General features: G+C 47.1%; 1 protein-coding gene across 1 annotated transcript; it reads right to left on the reverse strand.

The window, feature by feature from the left end:
• Positions 1–917: 917 nt before the first annotated feature.
• LOC120994498 (carbonyl reductase [NADPH] 1-like) lies at positions 918–18,459 on the reverse strand. Its single transcript, XM_040423119.1, has 3 exons — positions 18,109–18,459; positions 14,079–14,186; positions 918–1,488 (listed from the first exon to the last, which is right to left on the reverse strand). The coding sequence occupies exons 1-3, from the start codon at positions 18,392–18,394 to the stop codon at positions 1,052–1,054; spliced, it is 831 nt and encodes a 276-aa protein (XP_040279053.1). The 5' UTR covers positions 18,395–18,459; the 3' UTR covers positions 918–1,051.
• Between the last annotated feature and the right edge of the window lie 367 nt (positions 18,460–18,826).

Consider the following 18,826-nt stretch of genomic DNA (forward strand, 5'->3'; position numbering starts at 1 on the left):
TGCTGAGAGCGGTCGACCAATAGACAACCGGATTGGAGCTCACCACCGTCCAGCAGCTGAAGGAGCTCATCGCCACAGATCAGTTCTTGTGGAATTGCCTGGAGGATCTCCAGCAGTACCTCCGTGACCGGAAGCCAAGGCCTCCGCAACAGCAGCCCTGGCCAATGAATACACCAACAACAGGACTTCAGAGGCCCGGAAACCTGTCGGCTGGAGAGGGGGTAAGATGCATGCTGCACCTGCTACCCCTGCCCCTAGGCTCAAGTGGGCACCAGCCCCTGCTACACTTTCCACGTCAGTGGGGGAACCCCGACTGTGTCACCTGTGTAAGCAGCCAGGACACTTCAAAGCTATGTGTCCCCAGCGCCCGAGGGATCCGTCCCAGTCATCAACCCGGAAACAGTCCACTGTGTTGTGTGTGGGTGGGGGTGGTGGGAGGTCCCTTGACAATGTTCAACCGGTGACCATGGGCCAGGCCGTGGCCATGGGACTTAAAGACACCGGCGCTGAGATGACACTGGTACGGCCTGAACTGGTGGCACCCCATGATTTACTGCCCGGGAGATCCCTCACTGTCTCTGGGATTGGAGGAGTAGAACTGGCGCTGCCCGTCGCCAAGGTCTATTTGGACTGGGGTGCCGGTCGAGGAGTAAGGGAGGTGGGGGTATCCGCAAATATCCCCGCCAGTGTTTTGCTGGGGACGGACCTGGGGCGGCTTGTGTCTAAGTACGTGGCCGCTGACACCCCCCGAGGTCCGATTCCCCAGAATGTGATGTAATGACCCCCCCTGATGATACTGTACCCACCTCCCAGCTCAGGAAGCAGTTGAAGGATGAAATTGAGCATGTGCGGCCTTCTCTGTGAGCAGGACAAAGAATTAAGAAAAAAAACAAACAGCAGGTGGTGCTATACAGATACATTTTATTGAATTACTCAGTGGCTATACAAAATATTTATTTACATGTAATTACAAAAGTATTCAGATCCAGGTGCTGGTTTGAAAACCGTAGAATATTTTTCATGGGACAACCCCTTTTAATATTATGTGCTGTTACCAAGGCAACATTTTTTTATCGCTGACCAGCTCCCCATAGGGTGAATCCGCTGAAGTTGGGAGGAGAGCCAAATATACTGGGGTCACGGCACCTTCATCTGGGGACTTGGTGGCTTTTGGACCTGCCATATCAGTCCTCACCCACCCTGGGCAGCAGGAATTGAGTATAATGCCCTCTCCCTTCCTGGTTTCCTTTAATTGTCGTGCTTGAATTCTGGACAACACTGTTACCCCAATTTTGGACACCCCATAGGCGAAGTTTGGCCAGCCCCTTTCTTCATGGACTCCGTTCTTGGCATCTTCTACAAACTTCTCCATCAGCTTCACCAGCTCGTCCTCTGTGATCGTGTCACTGCGGAATTTCTCCTGAAGTTCGGGGCTGCACTTAGGAAGGGATGTGTGGCTGAAAATACTGGACACATTGACCACTCTTCCTAGGGCGAAAGATAGGGAGATATTGACTGACGGCAGATCTTCCTCAATTCAAAAGGCCATCGATAGAAAGATCCCACCCATCCACAGTCCATGTTTTTTTTTCAGTAGTTTCTACCATTGAAACTATTGTTTATTTGGACATTTAAAGGGGTTGTCCGGGTTCAGAGCTGAACCTGGACATACCTCCATTTTCATGCTCCGATGCTCTCCTTTGCCCTGCGCTAAATCGCGCAGGGCAAAGGCATTTTTAGGAGTTCCGGTGACGTACCGGGGCTCTCCATGGGGCTGCCAGGAAGCCCGGTACTGATGGGTGGGCTTTAGCGCTGCCCTAGCCATCAGAGCCGGTGACGTCACTGAACACACTGCCGGGCGGAAGTTTCCGCCCGGCAGTGTTTTTATGATAAACAAAAGAGCCCTTGCCCTGCGCGATCTAGCGCAGGGCAAGGGAGCGCATCGGAGCATGAGATGCTCCGATGCTAGCCTCAGGGATGCTGCCGGGGTGAAAATAAGGGTATGTCCGGGTTCAGCTCTGAACCCGGACAACCCCTTTAAGACTGTTATATATTTTATTGTAATTATTTTTTTTTTTAAGTGTAACTAATGTTTTCATAAATTTTTTTTTTTTTTTTTAGCATATGTTACTGCTGCTGCAGCATTATGAATAGCGATGAGCAAATTTCCGGTTATAAAATTTGTTCACGCTTCGTTTACTGGTAAAAAGTGAATTTCGTTATGGATTCCGTTACCATGGACCATAACGCAATTCTATGACGGAATGCATGACGGAATGCATTTAGAGGCATTCCGTTATTCATTCCGTCATAATAAAAGTCTATGGCCTGCATAACGGATCCGTCCCATTTCCGTAATGCAGGAGTTCTCCAGGCAATCAGAGCACTTTTGATTCATGTAGAATTTATTTGGACCTGAACTGAATCATGTGATTAAGTTGGACCTGAAACTAATTTTGAGTGATTTGCTGGTGATTGTTACTAACTACTCCCACAAAAAAAATACCAGTTAATTAAAACGTTCGATTTAGGGATTTGTGATCATGGATTAGAGTTAGGGCACATGAACATGAAAGTTGTTTGGTTCCGCATCCGAGCCGCATTTTTTGCAGCTCAGATGCGGACCCATTCACTTCAATGAGGCCGCAAAAGATGCGGACAGCCCTCCATGTTCTGTCCGCATCCGTTGCTCCGTTCCGCGGCCCTGGAAAAGAATAGATCATGTCCTATTCTTGTCCGTTTTGCGGACAAGAATAGGCATTTCTATAATGGGCCACCCGTCCCGTTCCGCAAATTGCAGAACACACACGGGCGGCATCTGTGTTTTGCAAATACGCAATTTGCGGACCGCAAAACACGGCATGTTCATGTGCATGAGCCCTTACAGTTTGTATAGTGGGATCCAAATTTATATGCATATTTCTTTTGGAGTTTTTTTTTTTTTGCAGCACATTTAAAGTTTTCTACAGTTTTGCTTATAATCACTGTTTGATGCAAAATTGCATGAAGGTGTCTGTGTAAATAAATTACGTTGTATTTTTATGTAGAGGATGCTCTATGCTCTCAAAAAATGTAGATTTTGATCACAGTTTGTGGTGTGCAGTATATATTATTAACACATTTGTATGTTTCTTTAATAATTTCTGTTTGTCAAAGTTACGTAAAGGTGGACATGACTGTCAAACAGCACATCAAGATAACTTCAGGAAATATGTAGGGATTGGGGTTGTAATCCACGTTGTACTAGTCAAAGCTAAAAACTACACGTGGCACCACCATAGTGCGATCAATATGTAAACCGGAATCCCAATGAGCCCAATAAGGGTGCCCACCTTGGCTCATTGTGCAATCACAGGCACAGTACTAGGTAGGGCATGTAATGTCTAAATCGACTGCAGTTCACAGGAACGCCGGTCGGTCCAGAGGAACGCCACATAATGAATGGTTCAAAAATTCAAAAAGGTTCATAGCGGTGGTGCTGAAGAACTTGGTAAATTTGTTGAAGAGAAATGGTAAAGCGTTTTGATGTGGACATCCTATCTTTGTCAGGCCGATACAACCGTTATCTCTATTGTAACTATTTTTAAATTTTCAACTTAAAGGCTATGGACACCTTTGTGCACTAAAAATCAATAAACCAATATCTTACCGTAATGCAGCACATAATAAAATTGCACTTGTTTGTGTACTGGTATCAGCTTTGCTTCACATGCTCTCAGAAATGCTCTTCTATGAATTTTGCTGACTGCTGTCATCTCCTGTGAGAATCTGTGGGCGTTCCTGTTGATTTCACATGCACCAGCACAGGCTCTGCTGCCCCGCCCCCACATCCTGTTACACAGCACAGCTCTGCTGCCCCGCCCCCACATCCTGTTACACAGCACAGCTCTGCTGCCCCGCCCCCACATCCTGTTACACAGCACAGCTCTTCTGCCACGCCCGCACATCCTGTTCCACAGCACAGCTCTGCTGCCCCGCCCCCACATCCTGTTACACAGCACAGCTCTGCTGCCCCGCCCCCACATCCTGTTACACAGCACAGCTCTGCTGCCCCGCCCCCACATCCTGTTACACAGCACAGCTCTGCTGCCCCGCCCCCACATCCTGTTACACAGCACAGCTCTGCTGCCCCGCCCCCACATCCTGTTCCACAGCACATCATTTGTAGACACAATAGATATTTCTGCTGGTAACAATGCTATGTACACATATAAGTACACCGGGGGGGGGGGGGGGGCTGGAGATTTATCAAAACTGGTGTAGAGTAGAATTGTCTTAGTTGCCCATAGCAGCCAAAAGAAAACTCTTTGAATGAGAAGGTGTGTCCAAACTTTTGGTCTGTACTGTATATTATTCTTTTTATGAGGCAAGGTAACCAAAAAATGGCTGTTCTGGCACAGTTTTTATTTTTTGTTTTTTACAGTGTTCACCTGACAGGGTAGATCATGTTATATTTTTATAGAGCAGGTCGTAGCGACGCGGCGATACCTACCGTATTTTTCAAAAGTGGGGGGAAAATAGCAGTGCGTCTTATGGGGCGAATGCTGCTGATTTTGCCGAATTTTCAATGATACACCCGCCGCGATGCCGCTCGGCGGGTGTATCAGCTGTGAGGGAGGAGGGGCTGGGGGCCGGCATCTGCTTTTATAATGACAGCGGGGCCCGTGCAGTGACTGTATTCTACTACACGGGCCCCGCTCACTGTATAATCGTATCTATAATAGTTAATTATGTATATAATCGCATAATCAGCGTCTGTATTACTTACAACTACAAGCGCTCGGTAGGTAGCAGAAAGGAGGGAGGAGGCAGGCCGGGAGGATGGGCGCTGGCAGCGTGAGTCACTACGTTACGCACCTGCGCCGCCCACTTTATGAATGAAGCAGGCGGTGTGGGCACATGACGTAGTGACTCACGCTGCCAGCGCCCGTCCTCCCGGCCTGCCTCCTCCCTTCTCTCTGCTACCTACCGAGCGCTTGTAGTTGTAAGTAATACAGGCGCTGATTATGCGATTATATACATAATTAACTATTACAGATACGATTATACAGTGAGCGGGGCCCGTGTAGTAGAATACAGTCACTGCACGGGCCCCGCTGTGTCATTATAAAAGCAGATGCGACCCCCACCCCCTGTATTGAGGGTCATTCACTACAGGGAAACTGTTATGGAGGGGATCTGTGGATGACACATAGCATAAGCTTCTATATATGTGTCATCCACAGATCCCCCCATAACTGTCATCCACAGATCCCCCCCATAACTGTCATACACAGATCCCCATAACAGTGCCATCCAGAGACCCCAATAAGAGCCACCCACAGATCCCCCATAAGTGTCACCCACAGATCCCCCATAAGTGTCACCCACAGATCTCCCATAAGTGTCACCCACAGATCCCCCATAAGTGTCACCCACAAATCCCCCATAACAGTGTGTCACCCACAGATCCCCATAACAGTGCGTCACCCACAGATCCCCCATAACAGTGCGTCACCCACAGATCCCCCATAACAGTTCGCCATCCACAGATCCCCCATAACAGTGCGCCATCCACAGACCACAATTAGTTCAAAACCCACCAAAAGCACACCTATTGGTTCAAAATATTTTTTTTCTTATTTTCCTCCTCAAAAACCTAGGTCTTATGGGCCGCACCGTCTTATAGGGCGAAAAATATGGTAATATGTCTATTTTTTAAATTGCAATTTGGATCTACACAATAATTTATTTATTTTTTAAATCATGTTTTTATTTTTTATTTTTTAGGCGGTTGTCTTAGGTAGGTTCTCATTTTTTGCGGGATAAGATGATGATTTGATTGGTACCATTTTGGGGCACGTATGAATTTTTGATCGCTTGGTATTACAATTTTTTTGATGTAAGGTGATAAAAAATAGCTTTTTTGGAATATTTTTTATTAGATTTTTTATGGCGTTCACCAGATGGGTTGGATCACATGCTATTTTTATAGAGCAGGTTGTTACGGACACAGCGATGCCTAATATGTGCATTTCTTAAAATTTTATTTTACACAATAAAAGCATTTTTGAAAAAAAAAATCATGTTTTTGTGTTTCCATTTTCTGAATACCATATTTTTTTTATTTTTTGGGAGATTGTCTTAGGTAGGATCTCATTTTTTGCGGGATGAGATGATGGTTTGATTGGTACTATTTTGGGGCACATGAATTTTTGATCGCTTGGTATTACACTTTCTGTGATGTGAGGTGATAAAAAATGGCTTTTTGGCACATTTTTTAATTTATTTTTCTACGGCGTTCACCAGATGGGTTGGATCACATGCTATTTTTATAGAGCAGGTTGTTATGGACACAGTGAAGCCTAATATGTGCATTTTTAAAATTTTATTTTACACAATAAAATCTTTTTTTTTTTTTTAGAATGTTTTTGTGTTTCCATTTTCTGAAAGCCATATCTTTTATATTTTTGGGGCGATTGTCGTAGGCAGGGGCTCATATTTTGCGGAATGAGGTGACAGTTTGATTGGTGCTAACGTACATATGATTTTTTTGAGTCAGTTAGGTAGGCAAAATTTTAATCCTATCGTAGCTTTCTTTATGGCGTTCACTGTGCGGGGAAAGTAATGTGATCCTTTTATAGATCAGGTCGTTATAGACGCGGCGATACCAAACATGTTTTTTATTTTATATTTTTTTTATTAACCAATTATATGTGCGGATATAGGAAGAAGTAGGTTTTTTCACTTTTTTTTTTTTTTACTTTATTTCCCTTTTTTTTTTTACTTTTTTGACCCAGACCCACTTGTTTCTTGAAGATCCAGTGGGTCTGATGGTTTACAATACACTGCAGTGTATTTTCAATTACGTTTAGTCTGCTCAGGCTCCTGCCTTTAGCAGGGGTCTGATCAGGCTCAGATATACTACGGCAAGCCGGATGCCTGTGAAGGTGTCCAGTTGCCATGGTAACCATTGGGGCGCTGCCATAGCAGCGCAGTGGCACGATAGTTAGCCCCTTCCATACAGCGGGCCCTAAGGACCGCGGCATAGAAGGGGTTATCAAGCAGAGTGGCAGCTGTATGTTACAGCTGACACTCTGCTGCGCTCGGCCATCCTCAACGGGGGGGGGAAGTGGTTTGGTGTCTAGCAGCCTTCAGAGGGTGGGGGTGGGAGGGATGGAGGATGCTGTGTCGGCCGCCGGAGGAGGGGGGTGATTGTGTCCGCGCCGGCAGCATTGAGAGGAGGGAGGTATGGAGGACGCTGAGCCGGCTATCCTGAACGGGGGAGGGGGGTGATTGTGTCCGCGCTGGCATAATTTTGAGGAGGAAGGGATGGAGGATGCTGCGCCGGCCATCCTGACCAGGGGAAGGGGGGTTGGGGTTGTGTCCGCGCCGGCAGCATTGAGAGGAGGGAGGGAGGGATGAAGGATGTTGCGCCGGCTATCCTGAACGAGGTGAGGGGGGTGATTGTGTCCCCGCCAGCAGCATTGAGAGGAGGAATGGAGGACCGCTGCGCTGGCCATCCTGAAGGAAAGGGGGGTTTTGTCCGTAGTTAGCCCCTTCCATACAGCAGTCCCTAAGGACCATGGCATGGAAGGAGTTATGCTGACACTCTGCACCCTGGGCGATCCAATTGAGGGGAAGGGGGTGGAGTGAGAGAGAGAGAGGGTGTGCACTCTCGTGTAGAGCTAGTAGGAGCTACAGAAAATCCGTCAGATGATGGATTCTCTGTAAACTCACTGAGAGCAGCCTGCTGTGCTTAGGAAGCTGTCATGGTCTTACCTGCTTGCTGCTCTCCTTCGTTTGACATGTGCTGGCGGCCATCTTGGTTTCTGGGTTTCTTGTAGCCTTCCACCCTGCGGCTCCTCCTTCCCCTGGGAGGAGCTGGATGCCTAGCTCATATATATAGGAGGTCTGTGGCTTCAGTTCCTTGCTTGGTCCTCTTGTGTTCACATGCTTCTAAGACTGCTGCTGCTTCTGGTTCCTGATCCTGGCTTCGTCTGACTACCCTTCTGGTTCCTGATCCTGGCTTCGTCTGACTACCCTGCTGGTTCCTGATCCTGGCTTCGTCTGACTACCCTGCTGGTTCCTGATCCTGGCTTCGTCTGACTACCCTGCTGGTTCCTGATCCTGGCTTCGTCTGACTACCCTTCTGGTTCCTGACCTCTGGCTTCGCAAAGACTCTGCTCGGTTTCACCATCCGTTTGGACTTTTGCTTTACAGCTTTATTTTCAATAAAGCCTTCTTTTTCACTTATCTCTTGTTGTACGCCTGGTTCATGGTTCCGTGACATTAGGACCAAGCCATGAATTCTGACGGTACAGGGCCATCCTCGCTACCCACGCTGGTTGCCAGACTTGATCAGCAGGATCACCTGTTGGGTCGGTTCGCTGTGGCGTTGCAAACCCTGCTTGAACGCACGGCTCATTTCGCTCCCGTTGCCGATGGGTCGGTTGTCGCTCCTGGGCTCGCTCCTACTGCCGCTCCGGTTGTTGCGCCAGAGTCTACCCCGACACCTGTTGTTGCGCCTGCGGTGTTTCGGGGTATGACCGGTTCTGCCCCTCTTCCACAGCGCTTTGGGGGAGAGCCAACTCAGTGCCGAGGTTTCCTTAACCAGGTGGGCATTTATTTCGAGTTGCTGCCACATGCCTTTCCTACTGAGAGATCGGTCGAGATCCTCTCCTGGTCACCGCAGTGTGGGGCTAGTTGCATCCATGGGTCTGTCAAGTTGCTGTGTACTTCCTCGGACTCTCTGTTGCCTCCTGAATATAAGGAGTACCGGGATGTATTCGATAAGGTGCGCGCGGTTGCCCTACCTCCGCACCGCCCATATGATTGTGCCATAGAGTTACAATCTGGTGCCGTTCCTCCTCGTGGCAAAGTCTATCCACTGTCGGTAGCGGAGAATGAGGCCATGGAGGAGTACGTGAGGGAGGCGCTTTCACGCGGACACATTCGCAAATCTTCGTCCCCGGCAGGGGCTGGATTTTTCTTTGTGAAAAAGAAGGGCGGTGAGTTGAGGCCTTGCATCGATTACAGGGGTCTCAATCGCATCACGATCAAGAACGCTTACCCGATACCCTTGATTTCCGAGCTGTTCGATCGCCTTAAAGGGGCCACGGTCTTTACCAAACTCGACCTGAGGGCGGCATATAACCTGGTAAGGATCAAGGCGGGCGATGAGTGGAAGACCGCGTTTAACACCAGGACCGGTCATTACGAATCCTTGGTTATGCCCTTTGGGTTGTGCAATGCGCCCGCAGTCTTTCAGGAATTCATCAACGATGTTTTCCGTGACCTGTTGCAGCAGTGTGTGGTAGTCTATTTGGATGACATCTTGGTATATTCTGAATCCATGGAGGCCCACATTCTGGATGTCAGACGAGTGTTGCAACGGTTACGAGAGAACAAGCTGTTCGGTAAGCTTGAGAAATGCGAATTTCACCGATCCCAGGTAACCTTCTTAGGTTACATCATTTCCGCTGAGGGGTTCTCCATGGATCCTGAGAAGGTTTCGGCTGTCTTACAGTGGCCCCAGCCCAGTGGTCTTCGTTCCCTGCAGCGCTTTTTGGGCTTCGCCAATTATTATCGGAAGTTCATCAGGGACTTTTCCATGCTGGCCAAGCCTCTCACGGATCTGACCAGGAAGGGCAGTAATTCCCAGGTCTGGCCGCTCGAGGCCATCCGAGCTTTTGAGGCCCTAAAGTCCGCCTTTGTGTCGGCTCCGATTCTGTCGCATCCCAACCCTGGGTTGCCCTTTGTCCTCGAGGTGGACGCGTCTGAGACGGGAGTAGGCGCCCTTCTGTCTCAGCGTAGAACACCAGAGGGTCCTCTGCTTCCTTGTGGGTTTTACTCCCGGAAACTGTCTTCCGCGGAGTGCAACTATCAGATTGGTGACAGGGAGTTATTGGCCATCGTGCAGGCCCTTAAAGAATGGAGGCACTTGCTCGAGGGTTCGGTGGTTCCGGTTCTCATCCTGACGGACCACAAGAATCTGACCTACCTTTCTGAGGCCAAGAGATTGACACCACGTCAGGCCAGATGGGCTCTGTTCTTGTCACGTTTTAATTACGTGGTCTCCTACCTACCCGGTTCCAAGAACATCAGGGCGGATGCCTTATCACGGCAGTACTCCGAGCTGTCCAGGGAGGAGTCGATTCCGACTTCGGTCATACCTCCGAATCAGATCCTGGCCGCCATTCGCACCAGCCTGACCTCTCCCCTGGGTGAGCAGATTTTGGCGGCTCAATCTGGTGCTCCCTCTGGGAGACCCAACGGCAGATGTTTTGTGCCTGAGGAGTTGCGCACTCGGTTGTTGCGAACCTACCATAACTCCAAGACCACGGGGCATCCTGGAAAGAATCAGCTGTCCTGGGCTGTTTCACGTCTGTTCTGGTGGCTTTCCCTACGTTCCGACATCGCCGCATATGTAGCGGCATGCTCCGTTTGTGCCCAGAGTAAGTCCCCTCGGCACCTTCCGTTGGGCCTTCTGCAACCCATAGCCACCGGGGAGCGTCCATGGTCACACCTGGGGATGGATTTCATTGTGGACCTCCCTGCATCCCGAGGCCATACGGTCATTCTCATGATTGTGGATCGGTTTTCCAAAATGTGCCACTGTGTTCCTCTCAAGAAGTTACCCTCTGCACAAGAGTTGGCCACGATTTTTGCCAGGGAGGTCTTCCGGTTGCACGGTTTGCCTAAGGAGATTGTGTCGGATCGGGGGAGTCAGTTTGTGTCCAGGTTCTGGCGCGCCTTTTGCTCCCAGTTGGGGATTCATCTCTCCTTCTCCTCGGCCTACCACCCTCAGTCCAATGGGGCCGCAGAACGATCCAATCAGGCCTTGGAGCAATTCCTTCGTTGCTATGTCTCCGATCACCAAGACAATTGGGTTGACCTCCTGCCTTGGGCTGAGTTTGCCAGGAACACGGCGGTGAACTCTTCCTCTGGGACGTCTCCCTTCATGGCCAATTATGGGTTCCAACCTGCCGTGTTACCGGAGGTATTCTCTCCCCAGGATATTCCGGCTGTGGAGGATCACCTTTCCGTCCTACGTGCTTCTTGGGTACAGATCCAGAGGTCCCTTGAGGTCTCTGCGCAGCGCCAGAGACTCCAGGCTGATCGCAGACGAGCGCCTGCTCCTTCCTACCAGGTCGGAGACCGTGTATGGTTGTCCACCCGCAACCTCAACCTTCGAGTGCCCACTCCCAAGCTGGTGCCTCGCTTTGTTGGTCCCTTCCGAGTGCTTCGCAGGGTAAACCCGGTAGCCTATGCCCTTGCGCTTCCTCCTGGCATGCGGATCTCCAACGTGTTTCATGTCTCCCTGTTGAAGCCGCTGGTGTGTAATCGTTTCACTTCCTCGGTTCCTCGGCCTCGTCTGGTCCAAGTGGGCAATCGTGAGGAATATGAGGTGAGCAATATCCTGGACTCACGCCTGGTCCGCGATCGGTTGCAGTTTTTGGTCCATTGGCGTGGTTATGGTCCAGAGGAGCGTTCCTGGGTTCCCTCCGCAGATGTCCATGCTCCTGCCTTGCTCCGAGCCTTCCACGCACGCTTCCCTCAGAAACCGTTTTGTGCTCCGCGGAGGAGGGGCCCTTGAGGGGGAGGTACTGTCATGGTCTTACCTGCTTGCTGCTCTCCTTCGTTTGACATGTGCTGGCGGCCATCTTGGTTTCTGGGTTTCTTGTAGCCTTCCACCCTGCGGCTCCTCCTTCCCCTGGGAGGAGCTGGATGCCTAGCTCATATATATAGGAGGTCTGTGGCTTCAGTTCCTTGCTTGGTCCTCTTGTGTTCACATGCTTCTAAGACTGCTGCTGCTTCTGGTTCCTGATCCTGGCTTCGTCTGACTACCCTTCTGGTTCCTGATCCTGGCTTCGTCTGACTACCCTGCTGGTTCCTGATCCTGGCTTCGTCTGACTACCCTGCTGGTTCCTGATCCTGGCTTCGTCTGACTACCCTGCTGGTTCCTGATCCTGGCTTCGTCTGACTACCCTTCTGGTTCCTGACCTCTGGCTTCGCAAAGACTCTGCTCGGTTTCACCATCCGTTTGGACTTTTGCTTTACAGCTTTATTTTCAATAAAGCCTTCTTTTTCACTTATCTCTTGTTGTACGTCTGGTTCATGGTTCCGTGACAGAAGCACAGCAGGCTGTAGAACAAAAAGAAAGAAAAAAAATAAAGACAACCAATTGGAGAAATTATTTTCTCCACAGAACAAATTAATTAGTGTAAAAAAAGGTGTCCATAGCCTTTAAAGGCCATGAACACTTTTTGGGGCAATTTTTTTTTTATCATTGCACTGTACTCATTTTGAGCTAAAACCTCATTTTTTAGATTGATCTTTATTACAAATATGGAATCCTTTTCTCTGTACAGAGCTGAGATCCTCTAATACAGGGATCAGAATTTCCTCTCTTTTCCGGAGTTGGGGAGCTGACGGGCTCCTTATGTCTGCTCTCTGACATTATAAAGACTTATTATAGCTGAGCTCTTATCTTACTGATAAGAATGTGGCTTAAGTGTTTATGACCTCTTAGTAATTTAGAGATAAGGTTTATTAGATGACCGGCACAAAGTGAAAGTAAAACATACAAAAAGTATGATTTACCGTATTTTTCGCCCCATAAGACGCACTTTTCCCCTGCGTCTTATTGGGCGAATGCTGACAGTTTAACATCGCTGGATGCGATGTACGAGCGAGCGGGGGCCGGGGGAGGGACTGGGAGGAGGAGCTGGGGGCCGGCAATAGCGGCGGGGCGGTGCAGTCAGTGTACTATAGCCCCGCCGCTTCGGTATACTAATATAAAATGTATTATTCAATTAAAAATTATTACACATGCCCCCTCACTCCTAATAGTACCTTACATCCTATTCCTAATAGCTTCTGTACAATGCCGGCAGGCAGGCCGGGCGGGCGGCAGCGTAACTCCCTGATGTCACGTGCCTGCGCCGCCTACTTTATGAATGAAGCAGGCGGCGCAGGCAAGTGACGTCAGTGAGGGAAGCGCCGGCCGCCCGGCCTGCCTGCCGGCATTGTACAGAAGCTATGTACAATGATTTCACACAACCGCATCCTAATGGAACGGATGCCTCCTGATGTACAAAATCAAAACGGATCTGTTTAATTCCGGTATTGAGATCCTCTGCGGGATCTCAATACCGGAAATAAACAACGCAAGTGTGAAAGTAGCCTTAAACAAGTTTGCAACATGTATAGCAGTTGCAATTGTGATGTGATCATTTCATCCCATGTGGGTCAGACATATGGTTGGTATCACACATCTTGTAGGATTCCCCAAAGGGATGCGAGGTGGGAGGCCACAAGAAATGAAATGCATCTTCTAGGTAGTCCTCTTTCCCCAGAAAATAAGCTGGTCATCGGAGGTCCTGGCCCTGGAGTTTCCAGTGATTAATTGCTTTGGACAGGGAAAGAAGCTAGAGGTACAATGAAGCATTATATGATGCCCACTGAAGTCAGTAGGCATCTATGGTGGACTGCCCCTTTAAGCATCTTGCTCTATTTGTCTTGGTGCACCTCTCGATCTTGTGAATGAATGATCATATTACACAGAAACCTGAACGGAAAATACAACATATGTACTCATCGCCTACTGGGTTCCTGGGGATATCATTTTTTAAGCTGTGATATCTATTTCCCTTATTTTTTACTTTGTATCTGTACCCTACTGTAATACCTTTATTTTGTAGTTTTTGTTCTGCTGTTAGGCCTCATGCACACGACAAATTGTGCGTCCAAGAAAAAAAACGGATGCGGCATCCATTTTTTTTTGAGGATCCATTTTTTTCCACAGATCCCTTGTAATAAATGCCTATCCTTGTCCGCAAATGTGAAAAAAGTAGGACATGCACTATTTTTTTTGCTGAAGGGAAACACGGACAACGGACGCGGAGCACAAAAGGATGAACTATCATAATTTTTTTGCTGACCCATTTAAATGAATGGGTTACCATCCTATCCGCAAAAAAAACGGAACGGAGGCTGAGAAAAACAACTGTCGTGTGCATGAGGCCTAATAAGACTGTGAATTTCCCCATGGTGGGACTATTAAAGGATTATCTGACGTCTTATCTTACACTTACCATTTGGTCTAATGAGCGGCAGTAATTCATTGCAAACGTCCCTAGTGCCAAAAAAGTTGGTTTTCAAAATGACTTCAGCTTGGGTTCCAAATGGGGTCGTGTCAGCAGCTGATGATGATCGAAATAGAAGTTTATTACATGGTCAGTTTTATATACTGAAGGACCAGCATTGGTTTTACTACTATTGTATGCATAGGGTTATAAATGCCAAGCAGCGGAAAGAGTAGAATCCAGAAGTACACAGGGCAGAACAAGGCAGCAGAGGACAGGATGGGCAAACCGAAAAGGGTGTGAAAAGACAAGAAGGCACTGGAACAGACAAAACCTTAAAGGGCATCTGTCAGCAGTTTTGTACCTATGACACTGGCTGATCTCTTACATGTGCGCTTGGCAGCTGAAGGCATCTATGTTGGTCCCATGTCCCATGTCTCATATTGCTGAGAAAAATGAAGCTTTAATATATGCAAATGAGCCTCTAGGAGCAACGGGGGCGTTGCCGTTACACTTAGGCCCCTTTCACACGGGCGAGTATTCCGCGCGGATGCGATGCGTGAGGTGAACGCATTGCACCCGCACTGAATACCGACCCATTCATTTCTATGGGGCTGTTCAGATGAGCGGTGATTTTCACGCATCACTTATGCGTTGCGTGAAAATCGCAGCATGCTCTATATTCTGCATTTTTCACGCAGGCCCCATAGAAGTGAATGGGGTTGCGTGAAAATCGCAAGCATCCGCAAGCAAGTGCGGATGCGGTGCGATTTTCACGCATGGTTGCTAGGTGACAGTCTATTCACTGTATTATTTTCCCTTATAACATGGTTATAAGGGAAAATAATAGCATTCTGAATACAGAATGCATAGTATGTGATCAATTGAGGGTTAAAAGAAAATAAAAAAATTAACTCACCTTCTCCTCTTGTTCGCGTAGTTCCCAGTCTCTTCTTTACTTCTTAAAAGATGAAAATACCGGCTAGGACCTGTGGTGACGTCAGATCACATGCTCCAATCACATGGTCCATCACCACGGTGATGGACCATGTGATTGGAGCATGTGATCTGACGTCACCAAAGGTCCTTTAGCCCACAGCTCATCATTAAAGAAGAGACCGGGAACTACGCGAACAAGAGGAGAAGGTGAGTTAATTATTATTATTTTTTTTAACCCTCAATTGATCACCTACTATGCATTCTGTATTCAGAATGCTATTATTTCCTCTTATAACCATGTTATAAGGGAAAATAATAACATCTACACAACACCTAACCCAAGCCTGAACTTCTGTGAAGAAGTTCGGTTTTGGGTACCAAACATGCGTGATTTTTCTCACGCGAGTGCAAAACGCATTACAATGTTTTGCACTCGCGCGGAAAAATTGCAACGCACCCGCAGATTCGCCTAGAGCAGGGATGCTCAACCTGCGGCCCTCCAGCTGTTGCAAAACTACAACTTCCAGCATGTCCTAATAGCTGTATGCTGTCCAGGCACGCTGGGAGTTGTAGTTTTGTAACAGCTGGAGGTCCGCAGATTGGGTATCCCTGCCCTAGAGTGTCATTCAGCACTCTCACAGGAGACAGAAGACATAATGCAGCAAGAGAGAAACTGAACCACTACCTACAGGATTAGCTAATATGATTGACAGCTGTCTCACAGAGTCAGACAACAGTTGTAGTAAGAACCGCAGTTAGTGTGAACTGAGTCCAAGAGCAGACACGGTGGTGACAAGTGGTATTGCAGAGAAGACTGGATTAAAGGCAACAGCTGATAATGATGATGATTAGAGATGAGCGAATTTCATATTTTGAAATTCGTTCATACTTCGTTTGTTGGTAAAAGGTGAATTGCGTTATGGATTCCGTTACAACGGACCATAGCGCAATTCTATGACGGAATGCCTTTAGAGGCATTCCGTTATTAATTCCGTCATAACAGAAGTCTATGGGCTGCAAAACGGATCTGTCCCGTTTCTGTTATGCAGGGGAGGACTTTCTTTTGGGGTTTTGATTTTGGATTTAGGTCCCCTTTAACCCCTTAACGCAAAACGCAGTGCATGTACGGCGGGGGGATGCATTGCAAGAATGCATTCCGCCGTACATGCATGGCGGGCTAATCGGGCGGGCACAGGAGCGGTGCGCGCCCGATTACTGCAGGGGTCCGGCAGTCCCTGGTAAACCGGGCCCCTGCTGTATCCGCCGACATCACTGTTTACAGCGATGCCAGCGGATTAACCCCTTCTATGCCGCGGTCCGCGCTGACTGCAACATAAAAGTTGTTTCCGGCGGGTGAGGGAGCCTATCGAGTCCCCGCGCTGCTGTGGCGGGGACTCGATGTGTCAGAAGGCAGCCCTGATGCCGTGCAGAGGCTGCCCAATGCCTTGCACGGCATCAGGACCTGCCTTCTACGGGAGCCGAGGAGATCCAGCCTCAGGCCCGGTCTCCTAGGCAACCTGTTAGTGTATGACTCAGTGTCATACACTAACAGGCAATGCATTACAATACAGATGTATTGTAATGCATTGCAGAGGGGATCAGACCTCCAAAAGTTGAAGTCCCAGAGTGGGACAGAAATAAAGTTTAAAAAAAAAAGTTAAAAAAGTGTTTTGAATAAAAAAAAAAGAAAGAAAAAAACGCCCCTGATTTTATAATAAAAAATTGAAAAAAAAAACGCACATATTAGGTAACGCCGCGTCCGTAATGACCGGCTCTATAAATATATCACATGATCCACCCCGTCCGATAGACACCATAAAAAATAAAAGCTAGGTAAAAAAAAAGCTATTTTTGTCACCTTACATCACTAAAAGTGCAACACCAAGCGATCAAAAAGGCGTATGCCCCCAAAAATAGTACCAATCTAACCGTCACCTCATCCTGCAAAAAATTAGCCCCTACATAGGACAATCACCTAAAAAATAAAAAAAACTATGGCTCTGACTATGGAGACACTAAAACATGATTTCTTTTGTTTCAAAAAGGCTTTTATTGTGTTCAATGTAAAAAAAAAAAAAAGTATACATATTAGGTATCACCACATCCGTAACAGCCTGCTCTATAAAAATACCACATGATCTAACCCCTCAGGTGAATACCGTAAAAAAAATAAAAAAATATTGAGTTTAGTTTGGCTGTTAATCCTTGCTTTGTTACCGGAAAAATAATGATTAAAATGGAAAATCTGCCAAAAAAAGTGAAATTCTTAAATTTCATCTCCATTTTCCATTAATTCTTGTGGAACACCTAAAGGGTTAACAACGTTTGTAAAATCAGTTTTAAATTCCTTGAGAGGTGTAGTTTCTAAAATGTCATTTTTGGGTGGTTTCTATTATGTAAGCCTCACAAAGTGACTTCAGACCTGAACTGGTCCTTAAAAAGTGGGTTTTGGAAATTTTCTGAAAAATGTCAAGATTTGCTTCTAAACTTCTAAACCTTCTAATGTCCCCAAAAAAATAAAATGGCATTCACAAAATGATTCAAACATGAAGTAAACATATGGGAAATGTAAAGTACTAACTATTATATGAGGTATCACTATCTGTTTTAAAAGCAGAGAAATAGAAATTTGGAAAGTTGCGAATTTTTCTAAATTTTTGGTAAACTTGGTATTTTTTTACAAATAAAAATGAAATATTTTGCTTCAAATTTACCACTGTCATGAAGTACAATATGTGACGAGAAAACAATCTCAGAATGGCTTAGATAAGTAAAAGCGTTTTAAAGTTATTACCACATAAAGTGACACTGGTCAGATTTGCAAAAATCAGTCTGGTCCTCAAGGTGAAAAATGGCCCGGTCCTTAAGGGGTGAAGGAGCCATAACAGAGAGTTTCTTGATATAAAACTGTGGAGATACTGCACGTTTAAGGCTTTGTGCTCCATAGCATTCTTGTCTAGGTTAGAAGCTTTTTTTGGATTCATTTCCATATTACCTATTAGTCCGCACTGATGATATCATGTTTGTGTGCCATGATAGCAGCTTTTATACATGTAGTTCTGCAGTAGTAACCTTTGTTTCTGGCTCTCATAAGACCTACCTTTAAACGCGATTCCAGCATTATTAACAAGCACATCCAGCCCGCCATACTTCTTCTTCAGGAAATCCCGCAGAACCCGGATACTGGTCGGGTCATTGATGTCCAGCTGATGGAAGAGCGGGGACAACCCCTCCTTATTCAGGGTCTTGACAGCTTCTTCTCCAAGCTTGGGGTTCCTGGCTGTCAGATACACGTCTCCCTGGAATTGTTTGCAGAGGGCCCTGACCACAGCCAGCCCAAGCCCTTTATTGCCCCCTGTGACTACTGCAACCCGCACCCCGGCCATGCTGATAGCCTTTACTGTGTACAGGACCTGGCTGTTATGGTTGAATCTAGAAAAGTTAGTAGCTCCTGATATGTATCACAAGAGCTCCACCTCCAGCACTAGAAAAAGATAGGACTAAGCTACCCAGAAAAAGTTGCACAATGTCAGACTAACATAACCCTTGAACATATTAAAACATTGGAGAGAACAGGGAGTTCCAGAGATGATTATTTCAGATAGCTGCCGCTATGACGCTTTGGCATTTTTATGCATTTATCTTACTTTGATCCTTGTTAAAGAGGCTGAGTTAAAAGGGTTTATTTTTACTGATGACCTATCCTCCGCAGCCTTCCCGCAGCTCACCAAGCACAGCACTGTACATATACAGGTCCTTTTCAAAAAATTAGCATATTGTGATAAAGTTCATTATTTTCTGTAATGTACTGATAAACA

Source organism: Bufo bufo, chromosome 3 (assembly GCF_905171765.1).
Source record: "Bufo bufo chromosome 3, aBufBuf1.1, whole genome shotgun sequence".
Taxonomy (NCBI): domain Eukaryota; kingdom Metazoa; phylum Chordata; class Amphibia; order Anura; family Bufonidae; genus Bufo; species Bufo bufo.